General features: G+C 40.9%; 2 protein-coding genes across 2 annotated transcripts; both read left to right on the forward strand.

Moving 5' to 3' along the window:
- The first annotated feature begins 315 nt into the window (after positions 1-315).
- LOC133909306 (transcription factor Pur-alpha 1-like) lies at positions 316-4,088 on the forward strand. Its single transcript, XM_062351679.1, has 5 exons — positions 316-689; positions 792-839; positions 3,105-3,257; positions 3,358-3,600; positions 3,683-4,088. Exons 1-5 carry the CDS (start codon positions 363-365, stop codon positions 3,833-3,835), a joined length of 924 nt encoding a protein of 307 aa, XP_062207663.1. The 5' UTR covers positions 316-362; the 3' UTR covers positions 3,836-4,088.
- Positions 4,089-18,335: 14,247 nt separating this feature from the next.
- On the forward strand, positions 18,336-20,527 carry LOC133887678 (uncharacterized). The gene is made up of 3 exons (XM_062327645.1): positions 18,336-18,647; positions 18,811-18,854; positions 20,104-20,527. The coding sequence occupies exons 1-3, from the start codon at positions 18,578-18,580 to the stop codon at positions 20,254-20,256; spliced, it is 267 nt and encodes an 88-aa protein (XP_062183629.1). The 5' UTR covers positions 18,336-18,577; the 3' UTR covers positions 20,257-20,527.
- Positions 20,528-23,502: the final 2,975 nt, after the last annotated feature.

A 23,502-nucleotide genomic window follows, 5' to 3' on the forward strand; every position in this document is an offset into this window, starting at 1 on the left:
ACCCAAAAGGGAAATAAAAAGCGAACAAACCTTGCCCAGTCCAATCTTGTCAGTGAGAGCGGGGTGACCAATCCCAGGTCGGCACGCCACGAACGCGCGGTCAGCATCCGCAGGTACAGCACGCGCACACGGGCGCCCCCAAACCCGGAAACCTCCGCCCCGCCCGCCAACACCCCACTCCAATCACTGACCATCGGGCCCCACACAAACCATGGCCCATCAGTCAGGCACTTTCCGAGGCCCAGAGCAGGTATCCCCTGCCTTCTCGGGATAAACCCCCTCGAGATCTATCCCCATCCCCAACCTCACATCCATCCCAAACCCTAATCTTGACCTCCGTTCCCCAAAACCCTAGCCCAGCCATGGACGGCAGCGGCGGCGGCGGAGGAGGAGGGGGAGGCGGAGTGATGGTGGGCGGCGGCGGCGGCCTTGGGGGCGGGGGAGGCGGTGTCGGAGGAGACGTGGAGCTCGTCAGCAAGACGCTGCAGTTCGAGCACAAGCTGTTCTACTTCGATCTGAAGGAGAACCCGCGGGGGAGGTATCTGAAGATCTCGGAGAAGACCTCGGCCACGCGCTCCACCATCATCGTGCCCGTCGACGGCGTCGCCTGGTTCCTCGACCTATTCGACTACTACATCCGCACCGACGAGCGCGACGCCTTCAGCAAGGAGCTGCGCCTGCAAACCAAGGTATCCCCCCTGCTTCTCATGATTGGCCCGGTTTTGCCGCTGATTTTGCTGCTGCTGTCGCAAATTTTGGCGTGGTTTAATTATGTTCGTTGCGCGGTGCAGGTGTTCTATTTTGATATCGGGGAGAACAAGAGAGGCCGATTCCTCAAGGTGGCGTGACGTTCTCTGTATGAGACTATGAGTATAATTGAAATTTCTAATTTTGTTAACTTTTTGAGTGTTTAATTGGGTGGAATTGCCAAATTGGGGAACTTATTTTTTTATGAGTTGAACTGTTAAGTAGAACTGGAGTATCTTTTAGCACACTAAAACAGGAAATTAAATGTGTGAATTACTTAGTGAGAAGGTCCTATTTTGGTCTTCCTAGTCATTTTGATCTTCAACTTTTCGTATGATTGAAAAAAGGTACCCAACTTCGTGGTCCTATATAGGCATGCTGATTAAGAATTGAATATTGATATAAGTCTACTAAGTTTGTCATTGATATGTGGCGCATGGATCCACTTGTCAGTGACACCGAGTCTTTTTGACCAAGGTTCAAAAGTCAGTGTTACAAGTCCTAAAAAGATGTGTTTTTGGTTTACTTTGAGTTTCAAAAGGCTTAGGGCCTGTTTGGTTGGTGCCTAACTATGCCATGACTAAGGTTAGGCAAAGTGTGGCTAAGAAAATGGGCGCCACACTTGTGGCAAAGTTTGGCACAAAAATGGGTCTTTGACTTGTGGGGCAGAGGTCTAAGAAAGTTTGGTAAACCACAGTTATAGTGTTGAATTAAACACATGCCTAAGAATATGTGACACGCCTAAGGTGTGGTGTGGCAAAGTTAGGCATCAACCAAACAGGCCCTTAGGTCCTACAAGGGCCAGAGCTCAAAGATGGATGATCGAAATGGGACTTTCCCCTTTAGTAGTTGTGCCCTTCTCAGGTTTCGGTTTCTCCTATTCTGGCAACTTCACTTTTACTGCTTGTTACTGCCAGTTATTTATGAACCTAGTTCCAGCTGAGCAAAGTAGCATCTCATGCTGGCCTTTAATGGAATATTCCGTTGTGCTGAGCATTCTGTTCGTCCAGAATTACCAGATGTTACCTTTTTAACTAAAAATTGCAAATGTGGCGCTATGAGTACTGCATCAAATAGGTCTTGAATGATTGAATTTTTTATGGAATGCAAAAGGAATCAAGCTTGATTGGGTTTTGCAGTTATGTTATTGAACTGTTGATCGGAGATATACACCTGAGTTCCTGACTGTTGCCTTTGTATTATGTGGAGGATTCTGCTTGTTTATGTGTCGCTTTAACATTGATTTAGCTATTTTTTATTTACAACTATGTTTTTGTTATCAGTTATCTTATACTTTTGATAAAAATCCACTCTCTAGAGTTATGAATTTCCTTTCAGATTTGTGGTAGATTTATTCTGGTGTAGCACTTTTGGTTCCAGAGAAAAAGGGTAAAAGTTAAAGCTTGATTGGTCAACATTTGTACTTGTGTGGCAATATCCAATCTTAATGTGTACATATTAATAGATCAGGAAATCAATGTATTTCTCAGGTTACTTGTCCTTTTATAGAACCTTCCAGATTATTTTCTTGTATGTTTATCTAAAACTTTGAGTTAGAACACTGAATGCTTGTGTCTTAATAATGATGTTCAATTGGAACAACATATTTCAGAATTGAAGCTATCCATTCATAGTTTCATGTTGAAAATTGAATGTTGAGGACACCAAAACCTGAAACTAGACAACTTGTAACCAACAGAAAAGGGTATATTGGCAGCAAAAACTGAAGACATGTTTCACATAAACAACATGAACTGCAAATCTGAAATCTCCATCTGAAAAATTGTCTGGCTTAAAAATCTCAAGACATTGCTCAATGCATGTTCTTAACATAAAAGGCCTTTGGTTTATCATATTGTGACAGATGGTATTACCTAAAAAAATATTATATGTTACTTCTATTGCTGGTGGGTTATCATGTAAGTTGAATATATCACCTTTCTTGTTCTAATACCTAAGCTTCTCTTATCATCTTAAATGTAATCTTTTTTGTGAAGGACATAAATTATTTTGAGCTGGCTTCTCATCTGCTGTATTCTGGAAAAATGATTTCTTTTGCTTAATGTTGTTGTCAGTGCATTTAGTGAGCCAATGTCCACCTTGACCCTCAGTGCTATTACATAATTGGTGCACTTCTGAAACCATATACAATTTTCTGGCATTTGTCTAGTTGTGAAGTGGATCATGTGGATATAATCCACACAAGTATTGTTTATCTTTGTTGCTATGTTTGCAATTAATTATACTTTTGAGCTACATTATGCTCTTTGCTGTCATGTGCTTCTAAAGCAACTATATAATGTAAATATGAGTGAGATAACTACAATATTTACCTGCTGGCACAAAATTGTCTTCAGGTTTCCGAGGCCTCGGTCAACAGAAACCGTAGCACCATAATTGTTCCAGCTGGTAGCTCTGGTGAAGAAGGTTGGGAAGCATTCAGAAATGTACTATTGGAAATAAATAGTGAGGCTTCCCGACTATATGTCCTACCAAATCATCCAAACCAGGTACAGCAAATGACTTAACGATTTTTGACATTTCTATGAAGTCGAGCATCAAGTTACAACATTATTAATTATTATGTTCTTTTGACATTGGATTGGCCAGCAACACATGGAACCACCAGAGCGCCTTCCTGGCCTTTCTGATGATGTTGGTGCTGGATTTATAGCTGGACATGGTAGCCAAACCGCTACTGGACCAGAGGTAGATGTTGAACGCTTAGTTGATCTTCCTCCTCAGGAAGAAATTAGCGGCATGGGCATGTCTAAAGTGATTAGGGCAGATCAGAAGAGGTTCTTCTTCGACCTGGGCAGCAACAACAGGGGCCATTATTTGAGGATTTCTGAGGTATCCTTTTGTTGTCCATAACTTGTGATTGGTCTGCCCCCTTATTAGAGTGAGGTCTTATTCTTACTGCTTTTATTTACAGGTGGCTGGAGTTGATCGTTCATCAATAATCTTACCGCTCTCTGGTTTGAAGCAGTTCCATGAAATGGTTGGTCACTTTGTAGATATAATGAAGGACAGGCTTGAAGGAATGTCAGGTGCCAATGTGCGCAATGTCGAGCCCAGCCATAGATGATTACCTCGACCATGGACCATGGAGCATGGCCTTGGCAAGACTGCTATTATGCCTCTTGTAGGTTTGTCATGTAGTGTGTGGTAATGTAGATCACGCAGTATTAATTCATCTGGTGGGGATAATAAATGTTCTTTTTCCTTTTTGAATTCCGTGGTGAGGATTGATTTGTTTGGGAAGTTTTCTTTCAGTTGGAGGAATAATAAGCAGTATATTATTCGTGGGGTGGTATAAGTTTGTTATTGCTGCATTTTTAGCCAGGTTTTCATGCACCATACTGTTCTTGTTTAGGGAAGAAAGTCAGCGATGCTGTTTGTGATTGTGTTGTGCGGTGTAATTCCTGGCAGCTGCATCGTGAATCCTTCCACATTTCCACCTGCATAGTGTTGGTGTGCATGGCCTACATGCCACGCTTGCTGCATAGCAGTTTGTTATTTAGGCAAAATTAAGTGAATATCAAACTGTGTAGCAGTTTGTTTCAGCTAGAGATTCTGAAAAGCAGCTTATAAAAACTGGATTGTTAAAAGCTGGATTGTGAAAAGCTTTTAGACTGTAGATTTAAAAAAAAATTAATGGACAGTTTAGTAAAATAGACTTTCATAATCTATCAAAAACTGATGAAAATCAGCTTTTCAGATTCTTACAATTCAACCAGCAGATTTTAAAAAGCTATAACCAAAAGTTGCCTGTTTGTTTCAGCTTCGGATTATAAAAGCTAAAAGCCAGAATCCGAAGCTGAAACAAACAGAGCCTTACTCGGTGCACTGCAATGTTTAGCTGATGCGACATGGCTGTACCTCAACTTATTTTGGTCAGAGTCAAATTTATGCCTATGATATCTGTGCAGTTTTTCTATGAAAAAGGTCTGAGCAGTTCGGCTTTTCTGGTTCGAGTGAATTGCTGGCAGAGTCAGGACAATGGTCACTGACTAACTGCTCCACGCGGGCTGATGCTTACCTCAGGGAAGACACGAACGGGCGCACAACCGCGACGAGCTCCGGGCTGCGTGGCACGGTTCTTAACCACCACCCCTCCCCCGTTTAGATAGATTTTTTTTAACTTTTCTCTAAAAAAAAGTTCAGAAGCTATTTGGAACACTGGTTTCTGTGGTTTTTAGTTGAATAATGAAGGTGTCGTGGCTGAAATAAATTAAAAGCTGAGAAGTAGATTCTGACGGGTTTTTTCTAACTTTGAAGTATGCTGAGAAATTAAAAATTTATTATAAAAATAAACAATCAAAATTTAATAATTACAGCTATTTTTTCAGCTAGTAAAAACTCCGAAATCTTATCATATTCAAATGGGCTCTTGGATAACTGTGAGGCATGAGCAACATGCGGCCCCGCCACCACCCACGGTCATGGAGCCTATCAAAGCGGGCCGCTGGCACTCACGGAGTGGAGGGAAAGCGAGCTGCCCCACGACCTGCCTCCACGGCCACAGCACTCACCTGCAGACCTGCTTTGTTTCAGGAACCAATGGTATCTCTCCAATGCCCATGTCATTCTTTGCTCAGATGAACAAGATACCAACAACAGGTGCAAGGCGTTAACAGTTAAGCTCAGGAGCAGGACACAGAACAATCAGCCTAAAAAGCTGTGCTTAATTATCCACGCCAGTGAAAACCACACGTCGGTGTCGACCAATAATCAGAGACAAGTTTAACAAAACCTACCTCTTCCACTACTGATCCAGTAGTGGATCCCCTTTGGTCTTCAGAGAAGTCTCCCGTGTTCAGGGTGCTCATGCAGGCATCGATTGGAGTGGTTTCTCCAGCAGCATTTCCAAATGTACAGTAAACCCATCCGTCTACTCGAGCAGAGAGTTGTTGTGTGTCGACCGATAGGACTGCAAGGTAGGACTATCCTAACTATATTTTCTTCATTTTATTCTCTTTTCGATTCTCTTTCTCATTCTTGTTGCTTTTATTTTCTCTCATCTCTAACAACTTTATTTCGAAGGAAATCGCGAAGAGAATGATCTGAGAATATCGTCGTGAAGTGAACTGTGAAAGGAAACCGTTAGAGCGCTGAAGGAAACGAAAATTCCTTCACAACGAAAATTTCATCCGCGAAGAAATTCCTTGGGCGTGGTAAAAGGGCACCTGTTGCGGTTCGTTCAGTTGAGCTTCCATTAACTAAACACCATAGCCGAAGATGGCATGCCCAGCTCTGTAGCTCGCTCCTGGAGGGTGCTTTTTGTTCTCAGCACACACGTAGCAGTTCTCCGCATCGTAATATTTTTTTATTTTACTTAATAAATATCTTTTTGTCAGGTGGTAAGTTGCCGTCTTGGAAGAACCATGTGTTTTTCCGACCACATAAAACAAAACAGTGGCGTATGTTTTAGATATGTGGCACAGAGCTTCAAAATATAGGCCAGTTCAGAGACACGTCAAAAGAAAACTAGCACAATCACTCCTGTTGAAGATTCCACCAAAAGTCCGAGTGCATAACAACGTGCTATGGTTCTGAACAATGAGGACGAACTTGTGTGACTTCTGCAATGTATAAACTGTTAAATGCTTTGTGCAGCGTTGTAGGATGACTACACGTAAAATATGTAATTAAATGGGTGAATGATTGCGGAGCCAAATTTAAAATTTGGTCCACCCTTATCAAATATTCAATTTAATTAGCCACGCCAATGAAAACCACACGTCGGTGTCGACCAATAATCAGAGACAAGCTTAACAAAATCTACCGTCACTAAAAATAATGTACAAAAAGATCCGACGGTGAAATTGCTCTCAAATTTTAACAGTAGTAACTAGACAAAGTTACCAAACTATTTCAATAAAAATCGAGTTAATCGGATCTCTGGATCAAGATTTATGATTTTCGCAAGCAGATTATAACAGATGGTGACGAAAATAGATTAAATCCTAATTTCATGATTATGCAAGAATTATAAAAATTTAGCTGACTAAAAATTTTATAACTTTACCTTGATACTCATAATTTTGGATAGATCAAATCAAAACAAACCACGCTAACTAAAAATCCAACGAAAATCAACACGGAACGACAAACGAAAAGCGCAGAGGAAGAACGAAATTACCAACTCATTAACTTACATAATTTGATCTTCATTGCACTGACAAATTCACAAGATACATCTCCAAAGAATTTCCAAAAGAGTCTTCATGAAACGCTAATCTTTTAATTCTGTTTTGGTCGCGCTCTACTGTTAACCGATCGGTTCTCTCTGTCGCTATTTCAGTGATCACACAGTTGTCCGACACAACCACGAACCCAGGCTGCTGGACCGCGCCCAACTCGCATGGGCCGCACTTGCCCACGCGCAGCACCACGCGGGGCGACTGTGCTGTTGCGAGCCACCTGGGCTCCGCGCCCACATGGCCGCTCGGCAGCCTGGGCCACGCCAATGCCGCGCCCACTCTCCACTCGAGCCACGCGATCGCGTGCTTCCCACGCCGAAGCCAACTGGGCCAACTGCCCCGTGCCAGTGTCAGGCCGTGAACACCCTAATGGGCCGAAAAGCTGACTGAGCCACAATAGTGCCTCCTTCTATTCTTTTGTTTTTCCCATGGCATACACACATGCATGCATCATAAAAAAAAAAGAAAAAAAGAAAAATTTTCGTGCCATACATCATATGACTCAATCCACTGAAATATAGACCATACAACGATCATGTATGTTTTCTGTATAATCCATCTCCACCATATCATACGTCTCATGGTATAATCATCTTCATGTATATTATTCACTAACTCGGACGTCCCTCGTGACCTCGTAACTGCCAAGTCCTTGGTTTCTTCCTGAACCTAGTTCTAATCATGTCACTAACCACATCCACCTTTAAGACACACTTATACATGAATAAAATCAACAACCAATTACGAATATAAGTTCTTCAAGCTTGACTCACGTCAATCCACACAACACTCAAACGAGTGTATTGCATATACCAAAATCACAAATATCATTATGTTCCTACGAGCATATCCAAGAAACATATTAGCAACACATGCCATAATGCTAAATCACTTTGTTTTTTTACTAATTCACAATAAAACCATTTTTTTAGCATCCATGATTTCACAAGCGTATGCATGATTTGGTCAACTATTCTGGGAATGGTATGAAAAGTGTGTAAGAATGGTATTCGGTTCTTGTTTACACTTTACAGACATATCAAAACCTAATTTCTACTAGGGCAGCCACAGTCCATCTTGTAATATTTGACCTGTTTCTTCAAGAATGCATCATATTTTGCCTCTTGACATTGTTGTCTTTACTGTCAATTTATAGTAACTGCTTTCTTCTCAGTTGCGTGTCACCACTTTGACACAGATTTGTTGCAACCGGTACCCATGAGATGCTGTGAACGATGTTTTGCAGCAATGGAGTTATACATAATTTGAAATTATGAATCTAAAAAATCGCTCCAAAGCAGGGAGGAATAATCCTGCTTTTCTATCTGTGGTGACAATTTTATCATACATTGAGAGAATTTGGCATTAAAATGGTACGATAATTGGCCTCAACTCTCTCCAAGCACCCCATCTTCTTTCCCTCACTGTCTCCTGTTGGGATTCGAATCCTCTGACATTGTGAAACAAAGTCACCGGACTGTTCATGGTGCTATTGTAGCAGACAATCCGGTACGTCTGTTCTAGATCAAACGGTTCAGGAGACTAATATGTCACGTCCCAAATTCCGTAATCGCGTGATTAAGCTTAATCATACGTCATTAGCGTCATAATTAAATTCAAAGCAAATCATTTTGGCACATTAGAGCAATTCGTTTTGAGTCAATCAGATGAGAGAAAGAATTTGGAGAGAGAAAGAATAGAATTCACAGTTAAAACGAACATTTTTCTCTTATATATGGGACCTAGGGATGTCAACGGGGAAATTCCCCGCGGGGAATGGGTAACCATCCCCGCCCCGATTGGGGGAAATTTTCCCCGTCCCCGTCCCCGTCCCCGTCCCCGCTCGCGGGGGAGAAAGTTCTCCCATCCCCGTCCCCGCGCGGGGAAATATACCCGACGGGTTCCCCGTCCCCGCTACGCTAGCACGATGAAGGGCCTGCTGGCTGACGGGCTTTGGTGGGTTGGGCTTTAGTTGGACCGTTTCTTGCATATATGGGCCATGGAGAGTTTAAATATTTCGGGGAATTATCCCCGCGGGGAAACGGGGACGGGGGACAGAAAACCGTCCCCGCCCCCGCCATACCCGACGGGGGAGAATTTTTCCCTATTAAACCCCCCGCGGGGGGAAAATTGGCCCCATCCCCATCCCCTAATAGGGGAATTCCCCGTCGGGGAACGGGGATCGGGGCCCCGTTGACATCCCTAATGGGACCCACCGGTCAGTCCCACACCTTACCTCTCTCTCCCTCTCACTTGGCTGCCCCCACCAGCAGCCCCACCGTGCCCACCTGCTCCCACTCCCTCTCTCCCATACTCAACCGAGCTAGCAAGGGCAGCAGCTCCCTCTCACTCCCCTCTCAAGCTCTATCTCCCTTTCTCCCAAAATCCGACCTCAAGAGAAGGATTTGAGGTATGAATGTGGTACTCACGCGATCCTTAGCTCATAAGCTTCCTATCCCTCCAATTTGTTTGCTCTTTCCCGGAGGATTTGGGCCGGATTTGATGTTTTTTGATGTTTAGGGTTGAAACGTAAAGAACACCAGATTTCTTCGTCTCCCGAGCGATTTACTCCGTTTCCTTCGTCATCCGACGGTCACCCAACTCCATAAGCACCATGGGTGAGTCTCCTAGGCTCCCATGGTATGGATGCACGAATTGGTTGGTCAAAATCTAAGAATTTGGAGCTAGGGTTGAAGTTCATGAGTTCTTTATGTTTTGGTAGCAATAGTCAAGTTTTGGTCGATTTCGGCTTATGTGTGTGGTCCTATGCAGTAGAGGAGGTCATGATGATGCTCTAGGTCCAAATCCCCACCCCAAAAGCCACCGAAATCTCCAGAATCGTAGCCGGCGAGCTCACCAAGTTCCCCCAGCCGCATACAGCGGTTTGACCGCGTTTCTTGGCGGCCTGACCGCCGTTCCAGGAGTCCGACCGCCCCTTGGGCAGGTTTGACCGCCAGAACCCAAACATCTCTATTCGCTGGCGGTCTGACACGACCCCCGGCGGTCTGACTGCCCCTGTTGGCGGTCTGACCGCGGTCAACTCAGCAGAACCGTTTTCAGCACAGTTTACTGTTTGCTGAAACTTGTAAAATTCATAGTAAATTCTCTGTAGCTCCAAAAATTATAAATCATTTTTTTTGGTTTCATAAAAATATACTCTACCTATTAAAAATATCGCCAACCATGAAATAGTTAATTAATTTTCTTAGATTAATTAATTAGATTGAAGCTTCATTAATTCACTGTTAATTCATCGCGAGCCCGAAATGAGTGAAACTAATTTTGCTAGTCTCCTTATGACTTGCTCTAATTAGGAAAAATGTTTTCATGCTTTATGTGGCATATTTGATGGCATTTCTTCATTTGCATATTGCGGCATGCATTGTTGCATTTCACTCATGCTCATCATTGCATGCGCTCTTTTTTAGTGAACAAGGAGTCGGAGCGGGAGACGCTTGTGGTTGAAAATGACGCCAACCTACTGGATTTCTGCGAGTGTTGTTTGGGTAATTATAGGCAGTCACCGGAGCAGCAAGGCAAGCAACTAAGCATATTGCACTTTTGTTCAATTGAATGAAGTCTAAAATTGATAAACTATGCTTATATATGTTTGCATGTGTCGAGTTGAGATTGGGTACAAGTGGGTAGATCCTATGTTGAATGTATTACTTCTACCTTGAATTGTTGTTCATTCTTTCCTTGTCGACTTGAGTATATGATTGGTGTCTAGATTACAAGTTAAATCGAAATACTTAGCAATGCATAGGTCATTCGGTATAAGTCGAGCGGTGAATTGTTTCATCGTTCGCGAGCATAGGGTTATTTACTTTCATAATGATCACAATATTGGATATGGGTTGATGATAGTTGCATGAGTGGTGAGTATGAGACGAGACGTGGGCGGTGCTAAGAGGTGTTTATCTTGCCTGGATGTGGAGTTCCCCTGGGTAGGTCGGAAGAGGAAACCGGACACCATAGACCGCTTGCGTCGTTTAAGCACCGATCGTCGGTGTAGTCGGCTTTAGCACTTACCGTACTCACCACATGCCGATCTAATGGTAAGGCGAGCCGAATACATTTGTAGTTGTGGTCATTTGGGGCCTGAACATCGACAGTGTGAGTGCGCGGGCTTGTGGTGGTACTAGTTTACTCCGGGAGTAGTTCTAGGACCGCCGCGCTGAGCGATGCATGTTTCAAATGATCGGGGTTTATTGGGAAAGGTTGACACGAGTACCCCTTGTGTGCACTTTAGAGGGTGTCACAAGTCGTATGGTCCTCGTGTCGTATGGGTTCAGGAGTATCCCCTGCAGGGTGTAAAAACATTTCAAAATACCGCGCTCTCGGTCATGAGCATGTTTCTATCCATCTGCATCGGTCGTAGAGTTTTCGCTTGTGGTTGATGGTTGGATATGTGAGAGATGGTTGAGTTGGTCTTTGTTACATGTATGTTCATAATAGTTCCAATTATTTATGTTCAATTGGTTATGGTAGGGTAGAGTTATGTTGTTATTGGTTAAGTTAGTTGCTCACACACATGTGTCTAGGTTGCTTACCGTTTATGTTTAACTTAACCATGTGGTTTTTCCTTGCTAATGGCTCAATACATAATTTTTAGAGTCGAGCTATGTATATGTGCTCTATATAATTTAAGTCTTACGAGTATCTTCGTACTCATGCCTGCGTTTTCAGGTGCTGCTGGTGAGAAAGAGCGGGTGTTTGGCTACTTCGTGCCTGCCGATCAGGGTGGCGAGTAAGAGTAGTTCAGCTTACTCTCGGAGGTCGTGCTTTTGGGGTAGAGCCTAAGGGCATGTGGCTCCACTCTCTTTTGTCGTATAGGTTTATGTTTCCACTGCGTAGATGTTGTTACCTTTTGATATAAATTGTTAGAAATGGTTGCATGTTAAAGACTTGTAATATAAATATTAATTACTTGCTCTATGTTAAGCTATGTTGTGATGCTAAATGTTGGAAGGCATGTATTTCGATCTTGAGCATAAAATACATATCGGGACTACCGGGATGATATTCTGGTTAATCATCGAGATTGTGATTATGAATAATGATTCTTCTATAATTAATTAAAATATTATTTGAATGGTTTTTTATATAATATCATAGCACGTTTATTCTGTGACATTGCTTAATCCCTCCCGTTGGTGTTGTCCTCGTCAAGCACTGTCGCGGCCTATTCTAGAATGATGCCATACCTAATTTTGTGACTCCATAACCGTGCTAGAAGGATGTTGGTGCGAGCCTACTGCAAGGCATTTGATTGTGCAGCAAAAGTCACTCTGGTTGAAGGCATTGAGAACCTAACATGAACATAGGAGCAAAGAAATTAATTAGTCTCATGCACTGTGTGTAAGAAAATTATTTAATGTGGAAACATTTATACATGATTATTTAAGCACAAACTTGATTAAACCCTTTAATATTTTGACATACATACATGGATCATGTCTTGATCCACAGAAATCATCGTTGTAGAGTACCTATCGCAGAGTAGTTTCTCTTCTCTTCTCCTTTATCATTTAGTGTTCCTTCGATGAAGAAGAGAACAAGTACTCTAAAACGTATGTGTTCATACACACCGTTCACTAAACTCTCAATTGTATATATGTATCAATAATATGATCATGTAGTGGACCGCAATGCCATCAAATGCATATTTGCGTGTGCAGTCAAGAAGTGATTTTCGGATGATGCATCGTGCACTATTTATACATCCTCAAGGGATGCTATTGCATGGTCACGTCCTGTCATGAAAAGGCATATGCGGTTATGGTTAACTGTGCCGTTAACTACCTTAATTTCTAATGGACATGCACGTCCAGTGATGGACTTTCACCGATCCAACGATTGCATGCAGCAAACACATGAACCTAATTAAGTGTGTGAAGTGCATGGCTACGATGACCATCCAGTTTACCCCAATCATATCACTATTTTTTTCTCTACTCACATACACACATGTTATAAAGTTGTAAAGGGAGAGAAGAGGACATTTCAACCTAATAATTCCAAATCATTTAGTCTAGAAATCATCACACTAGAACAATTAATATTAGAATTATTTCGATAAATTACATGGGCCACACTAATTGAATAAAATATTCTTACATGGTGTCGAAGGCATTGAGCACCTAACATGAACATAGGAGCAAACAAATAAATTAGACTCATGCATCGTGGTTGCTGGCGTGGACTTGAGGCTAGAGCAGCAGATCTCAAGAAATGAACTTGAGGCTGCATTCTTTTCTCTAGCAGGAATCACTGAAGGGAGAACATGGCAACACGAATTAGTCTTTCTCCTACACCAGAGTGTGTCAACAAGACATTTGGCTGCATCAGAAGCTGAAGTACTGAATCTCACTGATAGGCAGGAATGGATGGTCTTGACCTCTCAGGTTGACATCTGATCTAGATCGATATGATTTCAGCTGGAATACGATCTCTGTTGATTTTGTGAAATTGTCCGTTGCTTTGCCATTCAAAGAATGAAATCATTAACCAATTCTGTTAAATTGTTCATAATTAACGAACAATTTTTTTTATGAGGATGATGATCTCTGGATGTACAAGCCATGCATAATCTATCAGACAGGATTTCCTTTCATCTGACTTTTACCAATTAAATACACACACTACTACAGAATATATCTTATATTCCGGCTCATCATTGCCGAATCGCCAGAAACCGATAGTGATAATGCTATTACTGTCGGTTCTTAAAAAGATAGGTATCACTGCTAGTTTAAAAAACAACCGGCAGTGATAATGATTTTTCACTGTCAGCTCGTATTAAAAACCGACAGTGATAGCCGGCTCGTATTAAAAATTGGTAGTGATATCACTGCCGGTTGTTAATTCAAACAGGTAGTGAAAAGTCATTCGGACCTAAAATCTTACTTCAATCCAGTTTTGGCCCGTAATACTCACGTCTGACTCCAACTATCTCTCTCTCTCTCTGCCTCCCTCACTCTCTTTCTCTGTCTGTCTTGGCTCCCTCTCCCTCTCTCACCCCACAGCCCGCGCCACTCCTCCTCCTCATGATCTCCTCCCCCATCGGCCTCCCCACTGACCTCCTCCCCAGCCTCTTCTCCCACCGGCCTCCCCCCCCCCCCCCCCTCGCGAGATCCACGACGGGATCTAGTGGGGATCCAGTCATGGATCTCGCTAGGGGCAAAGATAGCGGGGCGATGGCGACGATAAGGACGGCAAGAGGGATCTGGAGGCCGGCGTGCTGTGCAGCTACCCAAGGGCGTCCAAGGGCACTGCTGGACCCTTACCGTCGTCAGCATTACCGCTGTCATGGGTCCAAGGATGGGGGCGGCTGACCAGGGTGCAGCAGTAGCAACGGGCGGATGCGGGTGACCAAGAACGATAGAGCTGGCAACCCGCAGCAGCAAGCGGATGCGGTTGACCAAGAGCGGCGCCCGTGGCGTGCGCCTCAAGGGCGCGGAGCACGGCGAGCACAGGGCCAGCTCGTTGTGGCTGTTGAGATCGTCAGCGTGGCGTCATCCGTGCTCGTGGTCGATGTCAAGAAGGATGATGATGACACGCTCAAGTACTGCTCCTTCTGTAGCGAGGAGCTCCGGTCGGCGCTCAACGTCATCTGCTACCTCTCGTTCGTGATGGTCTTCGCCATGCGGGGTGTGGGCGACAACGGCAAACAAGGCCTGATCGTGTGTGATGTGGTGGTGGCCTTCGTACCGTTGTGTTTTCTTATGCATGGTGGAGCAAGACCGAGGTGGCGCGGTAGTTGCGATGGAGCGCGTCAGCGATGGCAACAATCGAGCCGACTTGATTTTGAGCTAGATTGTTTCCTTTTTTGGCTCCCAGAACTAATTTCATTGTCGGTTGTACACCCAACAGTGATTAGGGCATGACTTTGCCAGATACAAAATAAAGTGTAAAGGTCACTTTAAAAAGGGTAGTGAAGACACTTTCTAATATCATATGATTATGTGGCTAGTGGCTAGCCCGATTTCCCGATCCCCTAAGCGTAAGTACTCCTTCAAATTAATAACGATCCAAACAACAAAGTATATATACTACAAAACCAGAATTCATGTCGTATGCACATGACTTCTACTCACGCACTGTAAAATTCAATACGAACAATATAGAGATTAGCCTAATATTAAAAAATAACACATATTAGTTTTACTAGCACTACAAGGGATAAGTATATTTGTGAAGAAATTTTTCATCACAAAAGACATTTTTTTGTCACAAAGCAGTGTTTGTGGTGTTTTTTCCGGTCACAAATAATATAGTGATGTTTTTTTCCCACAAATGACTATGTTCATTAGTGATGAATGGAAGTGTCACTACTCGTCTATCCATTTGTGACGATATTTATGGTAACAAAATCATATAAATTAGTGACGGAAGTCGCCATCACTTATAATGATTTTAGTGGCGAAACTTGTCATCACTTATATTTATATTAGTGACAATAACATTCATATGGATGCAAAGTATTTATGATAATTTAATTATCATAATTATTATCATAATAGTGACGACATATATGTTCACTTCAGAGTAAATATTATTGACCAAAGTTTCTTCATTGTATAAGTTTATTGTGACAATGTTTGCTCTTACTGTTATAATTATAATTGTGAGAAGTGAATTGCCACAATTATATTTGGTAAAAGTGGTATATTTATCATCGCAAATCCATATTTAATTGCTACAACAAACGTTGTCACTGATACAATTATGGTGACAAAATATTGTCACACATAATCAACTATTTGTGACAATTAACTTGATGCTGCAGTACGTGGTGGCGACAACGGCGTCCATCCTGCGCGACGTACGGGCGGTGACCGATTGGACAGCGTGCTAGCTGCTGACTCCACAAATGTACAAGAGTGCAGGCTTATACAGTGGAGCTAGATGCAGTGTTAGTAGATATGTAGTGCTGTAACTGTGAGCCATATGAGGAAGGGAGCAGGAGAGGATGTGGGGATAAGATAGAGAGAAATGGTGGACCAGGAGTTTTTTTCCTTTTCTTTTCTTTTAACCTCGGTCTATTCCATTGTGGTTGCAGCTAATTTAGATTGGGAGAGATTTTGTATATTTGACTATTTGATTAAAGACATCACTTGTGACTAATACATATTTTAATACTATTTATCAATCAGTTGTTACTAGAGAGGACGCATGTGAGAAAAAAATATTTTTATATTATAAATCAAATAAGTTGTACTTTTTTGTCACTAATATAATATCATGTGGTAAAATAATAATTTGTCACTAGTAAATCGCATAATAGTGAGAAAAATTATTTAGTCACAATTATCTTGGTAAACAGTAGCAAATCAACATTTCGTCACTAATGATATATTATGCAACGATATATATTGTTGTCACTAACAAACTACATAATAGGGAGGAAAAATAATTTGGTCATAACTAACGTAGGAATCAGAGAAATCAAAATTTCTCACTACTTTTTGTCACTAATTACATATCCTGTGACTATATAGATTTCTATCACTAATATGAGAAAAATATTTTGGTCATAATTAACATAGAAATCAATTACAACACAAAATGTTTCCACTACGTCTCATCACTAATGGTATAACTTGTGTAAAATTTTGTCACTAATAAACTACATAATAGTGAGGAAAATATTATTTAGACACAGATAACCTAGTAAACAATGGCAAAACAATGTTCTGCCACTATATTTTGTCGCTAATGGTATATCCAGTGGCAATATAAATTTTTGTCACTAATAAACTACAGATACAGAATAGCGAGAAAAATTATTTTAGTCACAATTAACCTGATAAAACAGTAGCAAAACAATGTTTCACCACTGTATCTCATCACTAATGATATATTCTATGGCGCTATGAAATTTTATCACTAATAAACTACATAATAGTGAGGAAAAAATTATTTAGTAATAATTAACTTGGTAAATAGTGGAAAAACAATGTTTCGTCACTATATTTCATCACTAATGACATATCTTGTGGCGATATAAAATTTTATCACTAATAAACTACATAATTATGATGAAAACTAGTTTAGTCATAACTAACATGAGAATCAGTGACAATATAAAAAATTGACACAATTTTTTTGTCACTAATGCTCCTATTTCTTGTAGCGTAGATTGAATCGATCGAACCAAAGACTATCTTAGTCACGTTCAAAAAGGAAAGGTCCTTGCATGCATGATCTCTTTATTCTCCACTAGTTAGCTCCAGTTGTCCTTTTTTACAACCCCTAATCTGATTGGATAACACAATGTTCGGAAACGATAAAGTAGTTCCCCACTGACAAGGCGAGCATATCCTTTTATCAGTTTGTCTATGTAAAGTATTTCTGTTTTGAATAATTTATGTGATAGCCCATAATGTTTACTGTTGAGCAGCTCAATTGTTTGCTGACAGTGTCCTTCACATAAAATTGCATGCACTTGCAAAATAATATATATTACTCCTATGTTAAAAAAAGGTGTCTATATATAGTGTAAATTTGATAATCAATTATGCAGTAATATGCAAGGAAAAAAATAAATACTACATTGCAAAAGTATTCTTAATTTTTTTTTGATGAAATCATTATAGTTCTGTTACTTCTGTATGCTGTTTGCGAGAATGTTTGATTTCTTAATGAAAAATCTGATGAATTCATTATAGTTCTTAATAAAAATCCTGATGAAATCATTATTGTCTATATTTTGAAACACCACATGTTTATTAATCAATTAACCGAGTGAGCATGCATGTACGTAAATAAAGTAGCAATGATGCAGTAAAAAAATATAAATCGGAGCTACTATAATTCTATGCATGCCTGATGCCTGCATGCCAGAAAAGTAATTGGTCAGAGGCATCATGGTTTCTATCTGAAGTAGACTACTGGTGCCCAGCATGCTGCCTTCATGGTTGTCCCATGTATGGCCACAAACACCCTTGCAGCTGCAGATAGATCCCTGACTAACGACCACTCCTGCCCACCTGCACAGTACATATACAAAAATTAGAATTCTTTCAGTCACTAAATTTATTCTCATCTATTGTGGCACCAATAACCATCACTAGTGATGAGCAAACCAGCATCCACAACTTGATTATTGCTTCCTGAGAATTTCTCTTCTCTTAAAAAAAATATATAGCATACCATCCTTATCACACTCCAGGCTTAAATCAGCAAATAGATTAAGGGGGAGGGGGGGGGGGAATAAATTGCACCAGCAAGTCTAATGATGACAAGACCCTCAAATTTCCACAGGGAAAGCTCTGACCTGACCCTTTAATCTGCCTTTTGTTCTTTAATAAGCAGCATTCTTGAAACAGGGACTCCACTGAGATTCACATCCCCATCATATCCCAGAGGAATAACAATATGCAATGCCTTTTGTCCAAGCTATGCCATGCCCTCCCTTTTCATTTGTTCTTGTAGACTACTCACATCGGTAGGTTCCTTTGTGTCGAAACCAAGGAAAGGCACGCCCCCCCCCCCACCCCTCCTGCCATATCTGCTGTTGCCGCTTCTCCTCCATCCTCGCTTTTCTTCCCTCTAATCTTGAAGCTGAGGAAAGGCACAGGTTGGGTACGTAGCTAGCTGGATGCTCCCCCAGCTGCGCCATGGAGCGGAAGAAGCGCAACTATTTCTTCGTCTTCGTCTTCACTTCGCTCTTGCTGTCCTCAATGGCAGGTTTGTTGATTAGATCATGCATGCATGCATGTACCTGTGCCTTTTCTTTTTCAGTTGTTCTTCGTTTAAACTGTGATAAGGGACTGAGTTCTAGAAATATTTTTCTGATGCACAAGATCTTGGAGTTTCTGTTGTGATCTTTGGAGTTTATAATTTGACGCAGGAGGCCGTAGGAAGCTATTGAATGAAGATGAGGCAGAATCAATGGTATATATATGACTCAACTAGCTACAGATGTGTGTGTGTGTGTAGCTTTATTCAACGATCCTTTTGTTCTTATGGCATTGCACAAAAACTCGGGATAAATTGTTTAAAAGCCTCTGAGTATGGAATTATTTATTTATTTATTTTCTTCTCCCTTTAGTTCCATGCTTCACCCCCTCTTCATCTCAAGATCAGCACGGCAATAGAGCATGCAACGCGTTGATTGGGCTAGGCATATAGTATAAGATGCGATTTTTTTTCCAACTCCAAGACGGTTTTTTCTATACATTCTCTTCGTTCCTATAAGGACAATCTGTTGAAATCAGTTTTATTTGACAAGCTGCTAGCACGTGGATGCTAGAGCACAGCTATATATCTGTATATCTATCTTGGGAAATATTAGCACATCAAGTGTACATGCATGCATGTATGTGTACCGTGGTTCGACTTAGCACCGTCGTCTGCAAAAATTAACTTAATTTGACCGATATATTTGTCACTAAAGCTGATATATTGTAAACTATAACTAATGCTAAGATCTTATATGTTAAGTTTGAAACATGTGGGCGCCCGATATGTCCATCGAATTCAGCTCACAGATTATTTAGCATATTGGTCGTCTCTTCGATCCTCGGCCTTGACAAGTGAGCAAAATATAGAGTGAGGTGGAGGAAAGAGTGAGACCGTCTCTAATGCAACGGACAGTGTCTCCTCTCGCAAGCACCAAGAAGACAACTTTAACTTCTTATCCTATGCATTGGAGGCCTACTTGCCTCTTCCTGGCAGCTCATCGATCAGGAAGCCAATGGAGAGCATGGAGTTCGGATAAAAATAATATGAAAATGGCAAAAGAAATGATGTTAGCTAGAGCAAATGGTTGCAGGCAATGGCGGAGCTTCATGTCGGCCAAGGTGGGCAGCACCGCAGCAGCAACCCCACCTCTCTCTCTCTCTCTCTCTCTCTCTCTCTCTCTCTCTCTCTCTCTCTCTCTCTCTCTAAATGTCAGTCCTTCAAATCTCTCTCTCTCTCTCTCTCTCTAAATGTCAGTCCTTCAAATCTCTCTCTCTCTCTCTAAATGTCAGTCCTTCAAATAAGACGCCATCTACAAATTATACAGATGTACTTAGAACATGCATGGTTAACTATCGATTAGTATTTACATATAACTAATGTGTTACATTAATGCATCGATCGCCCTTGTCCTAAGTTGCTAGTGTTCCAAACTTGTAAATAATGCATGCATGCATGGCAGGGGACGTTGGGATCCATGCAGCAGCTGCAGGAAGACGAAGTGGCGGTGGTGATCCACGAGAGAATTCTGAGGCAGGTGAAGATGAACGACTACGGGGCCTACGACCCTTCTCCGACCATGGCGAAGCCTCACTTCAAGGATATACCTAACTAACAAGCCAATTATAAGATCCTTGAATATATATTGCTTGCTAGTTTGCTACGTTTGTACTCCTTATATCTGTGCCACATATATATTTGTCGAATAAATTTCATGTGCATTACATCACCATGCCCAGCTGGATTATATATATGTACACACTACCTTAATTTGGAAATATGTGCATGTCTGGAACTGTTCACTACTTAAGGGAATAGTATGTTGTTGTTGGCAGTTCAGAAAAAGAGTATATATTTGTTGTTTTGACTGATGGCAGTGTAAGAATATGTGACCCTGACCCATTATATTTTGTGAATAATTTTCAATAAATCGTAAATGCCCAATAAGCAAATGGTGGTGTGGAGTTTGCTTGTTTGGTTTATGTCTAAGTTTGCCACGTCTAAGGTTAGTCAAGTGTGGTTTGTTAAAAAAAATATGGCTAACAATTAAATTATTAGCCAAAAGTGTGGCAAACGTTAGTTAAAAAAAATAGTGTATGACATGTGAGCCAGGGAGTTAACAAAGTATGATTTGCCACAGTTATGACAGTCAACCAAACAGTTGATTAAAAATCTATGATGTGACTAATCTTAGACATAGCAAACTTACGTGCGAACCAAACAAACCCCCAGTCCCGCATTGCTAGTAGAAACAAAGGAAGACCAACTTAAAAAAGTTATATCTTCTGTCCCCTTAGCACATGTGGATGAGAGATTGCGTTGGTTAAGAGTTCAATCGTGACACATTTTAACCATACGATTTTCTTTATATATACATATTATCTGCCGCCACAAAAGACAAACACAAGTTAGGATTTTGTCTCTTCCTCTTCGTTGTACCGTCATAGTTAGACTACTCCATCGTGAGCTAGGGTTTTGCCTCTTCCTCTCTATTGCACCGCCACAAGTATACTACTTCATCCTGTTTGTGCCAGCATGCCCCGGCGGCGATCGGGAGAGTAGGTCTCTAGAACCCATCGCCCTTGGGATCTTGTATCGATAGAGGGCGAATAAGATTTTGGGAAGCGCTCGATGCGACTGCTCATGATCTGCTTCTTCTTCATCATCGACGGGTCATGATCTGCTTCCTCCTTCTCATCATCTTTTGCATCGTCATCATGGAGGCCTTTGCATCTCTCGCTACCGATCAATATGTTCACTGTGATCAATCTCTTATTTAATCATGTCTGGTATGCTAAATAGTAGGTGTATAATCGAATTGGATATGTACAGATATCGCTGATTCTATATCCTATCTCACATTTTGCATCGGAATCAGAGCTGTACACGGATGGTGTCGGATACAGATACGGATGCAGATAGTCTCGGTCGCGAATACGGATCGATACAGATCGAATATGTGACAAGTCAGATGTATACATTTTCGGTCATGAAAATTTATTTGGATATTGAGTCAAAGCAACAACCATATATATCACATATATTATAATTATTTGACCATTCTACATATCTAAAACTCAACTATATTAGATTGTCGCTCGAAAGAGTTATGTTAGAGTGAAATCGAAGAAGTTACAAGTGTCCAATATGCTGGTTGAAGCTTCTATTAATTATTTAAACATATTAATAACTTCAATGAAAAAGTGTTAACTACAAACTTGTAGATCTCATCAAGAGCTATAATTTTTATATAAAGATTTTCTCCATCCAACTTCGTATGAAAAAATTATGATCTCTAGAAGATAAGCTCGGATAGTCTTAGGATATTTCTGATTTTATTTTTGATATCCGATACCCGACGGATACCTGGCTTCCTATATCCGAATCTGATATCTAATATAACTATCCGAGATTCGATTAGCATCTAAAATAATTCGGACGATCGGGCGGGCGGGAAAAATCCGGCTTGTTTTCACCCGTACTGAGTAGTTCTATGTTTGTTCATGTTATCGAGTATATTAGAGAGTTACATGCATAGTCCTATTATATATATATATATATATATATATATATGTATGTATATATGTATGTATGTATGTATGTATGTATGTATGTATGTATGCTCTTGCTACGTCATAATATTTGTAACACCATGGATAATTAAATTACCTAAAATTCTGTGTTTTTATTGTACTTGTCTCATAATCGGTAGCACGTACATACAGTTACAACAGTGATATCATATACATACATTTTTACAAAGGTGAATATGTTTAAATAGATTAAATTTACAATATTGGGACCAACCGCCCTACAATATAAAAGAATATGCAGCAGAAAATACAACAAAATAGATTCAAATAATCAACGGGCGTGCCTCAATCCCGCTCACAGGCAACCGATTGGGAGTTAAATCTTAAAAAGATCCGGTGTCATCATTTTCATAATTTCCTGACATTATTTTTTAATAATCAATTTTAGAGACAAGTTATATGTATTTCAAGGATATAATAAATAAAGGATGACCAACATATATAGTTTTGCATAAATGCAGTGACAATTTGAAAGGTACACATAATAATAGATTCACAATGTAATTTAAAGAGTATAAAGTAAATGACAAAAGCAAATCAACAATAGCTTCATATCCACCATAGACCATAAAGATCATTTCTCTATCTAAACATACACAAAACTTATACTAGTGCCTACAAGTGAAATCCTGACATCCCAAAACAAATAATATAAACCATGCAGCCATTCCTAAGAGGCTCATGACCGCGAGCATGGCTATTCGAATAGATTTATTATTCTGCAGAGTTTGTATACTTTACCTATAAGATATGAACTTCCCTTTGGTGATACCTGTCGATACCGTACACTCTATACATTGAGTGTACATAGGGTGTCATGAAAAAGCTGTTACACCATTTAATCATAACCCTTGCTCCTCTCGAATAATATTATTCCCTCTTTTACTTTTTAGACTAAGTTCCCATAGGCTAGCCCTATTGTATGTTGGGTTCAACTAGTCTATAGGGTATTACTCATTATGTCGGCAGATTTTAGTCCCACACATATAGCCATGGGAGTCCCTTCGGATACACCCACCTCGTGGATTACCCACACATGCAGACCTAACTCCATGAAGAAATGGTAGAACTAACCAAGTTAATAAGTAAGGGTCGTCATCTATATTGGCACCTGTGGTTGTACTGATCCCCTATGAGGTACCGATCCTTATACAATATGAGCAGATCTCCACCTATATATTCTTTTATGAGACGGCGCTCACCTTCTGTGACACATTAACATAAACCTTCCTTAATCTGAATAACAACTCAAGTTTCTCAATAACAAT

This window comes from Phragmites australis, chromosome 1 (assembly GCF_958298935.1).
Source record: "Phragmites australis chromosome 1, lpPhrAust1.1, whole genome shotgun sequence".
NCBI classification, from domain to species: Eukaryota; Viridiplantae; Streptophyta; class Magnoliopsida; order Poales; family Poaceae; genus Phragmites; species Phragmites australis.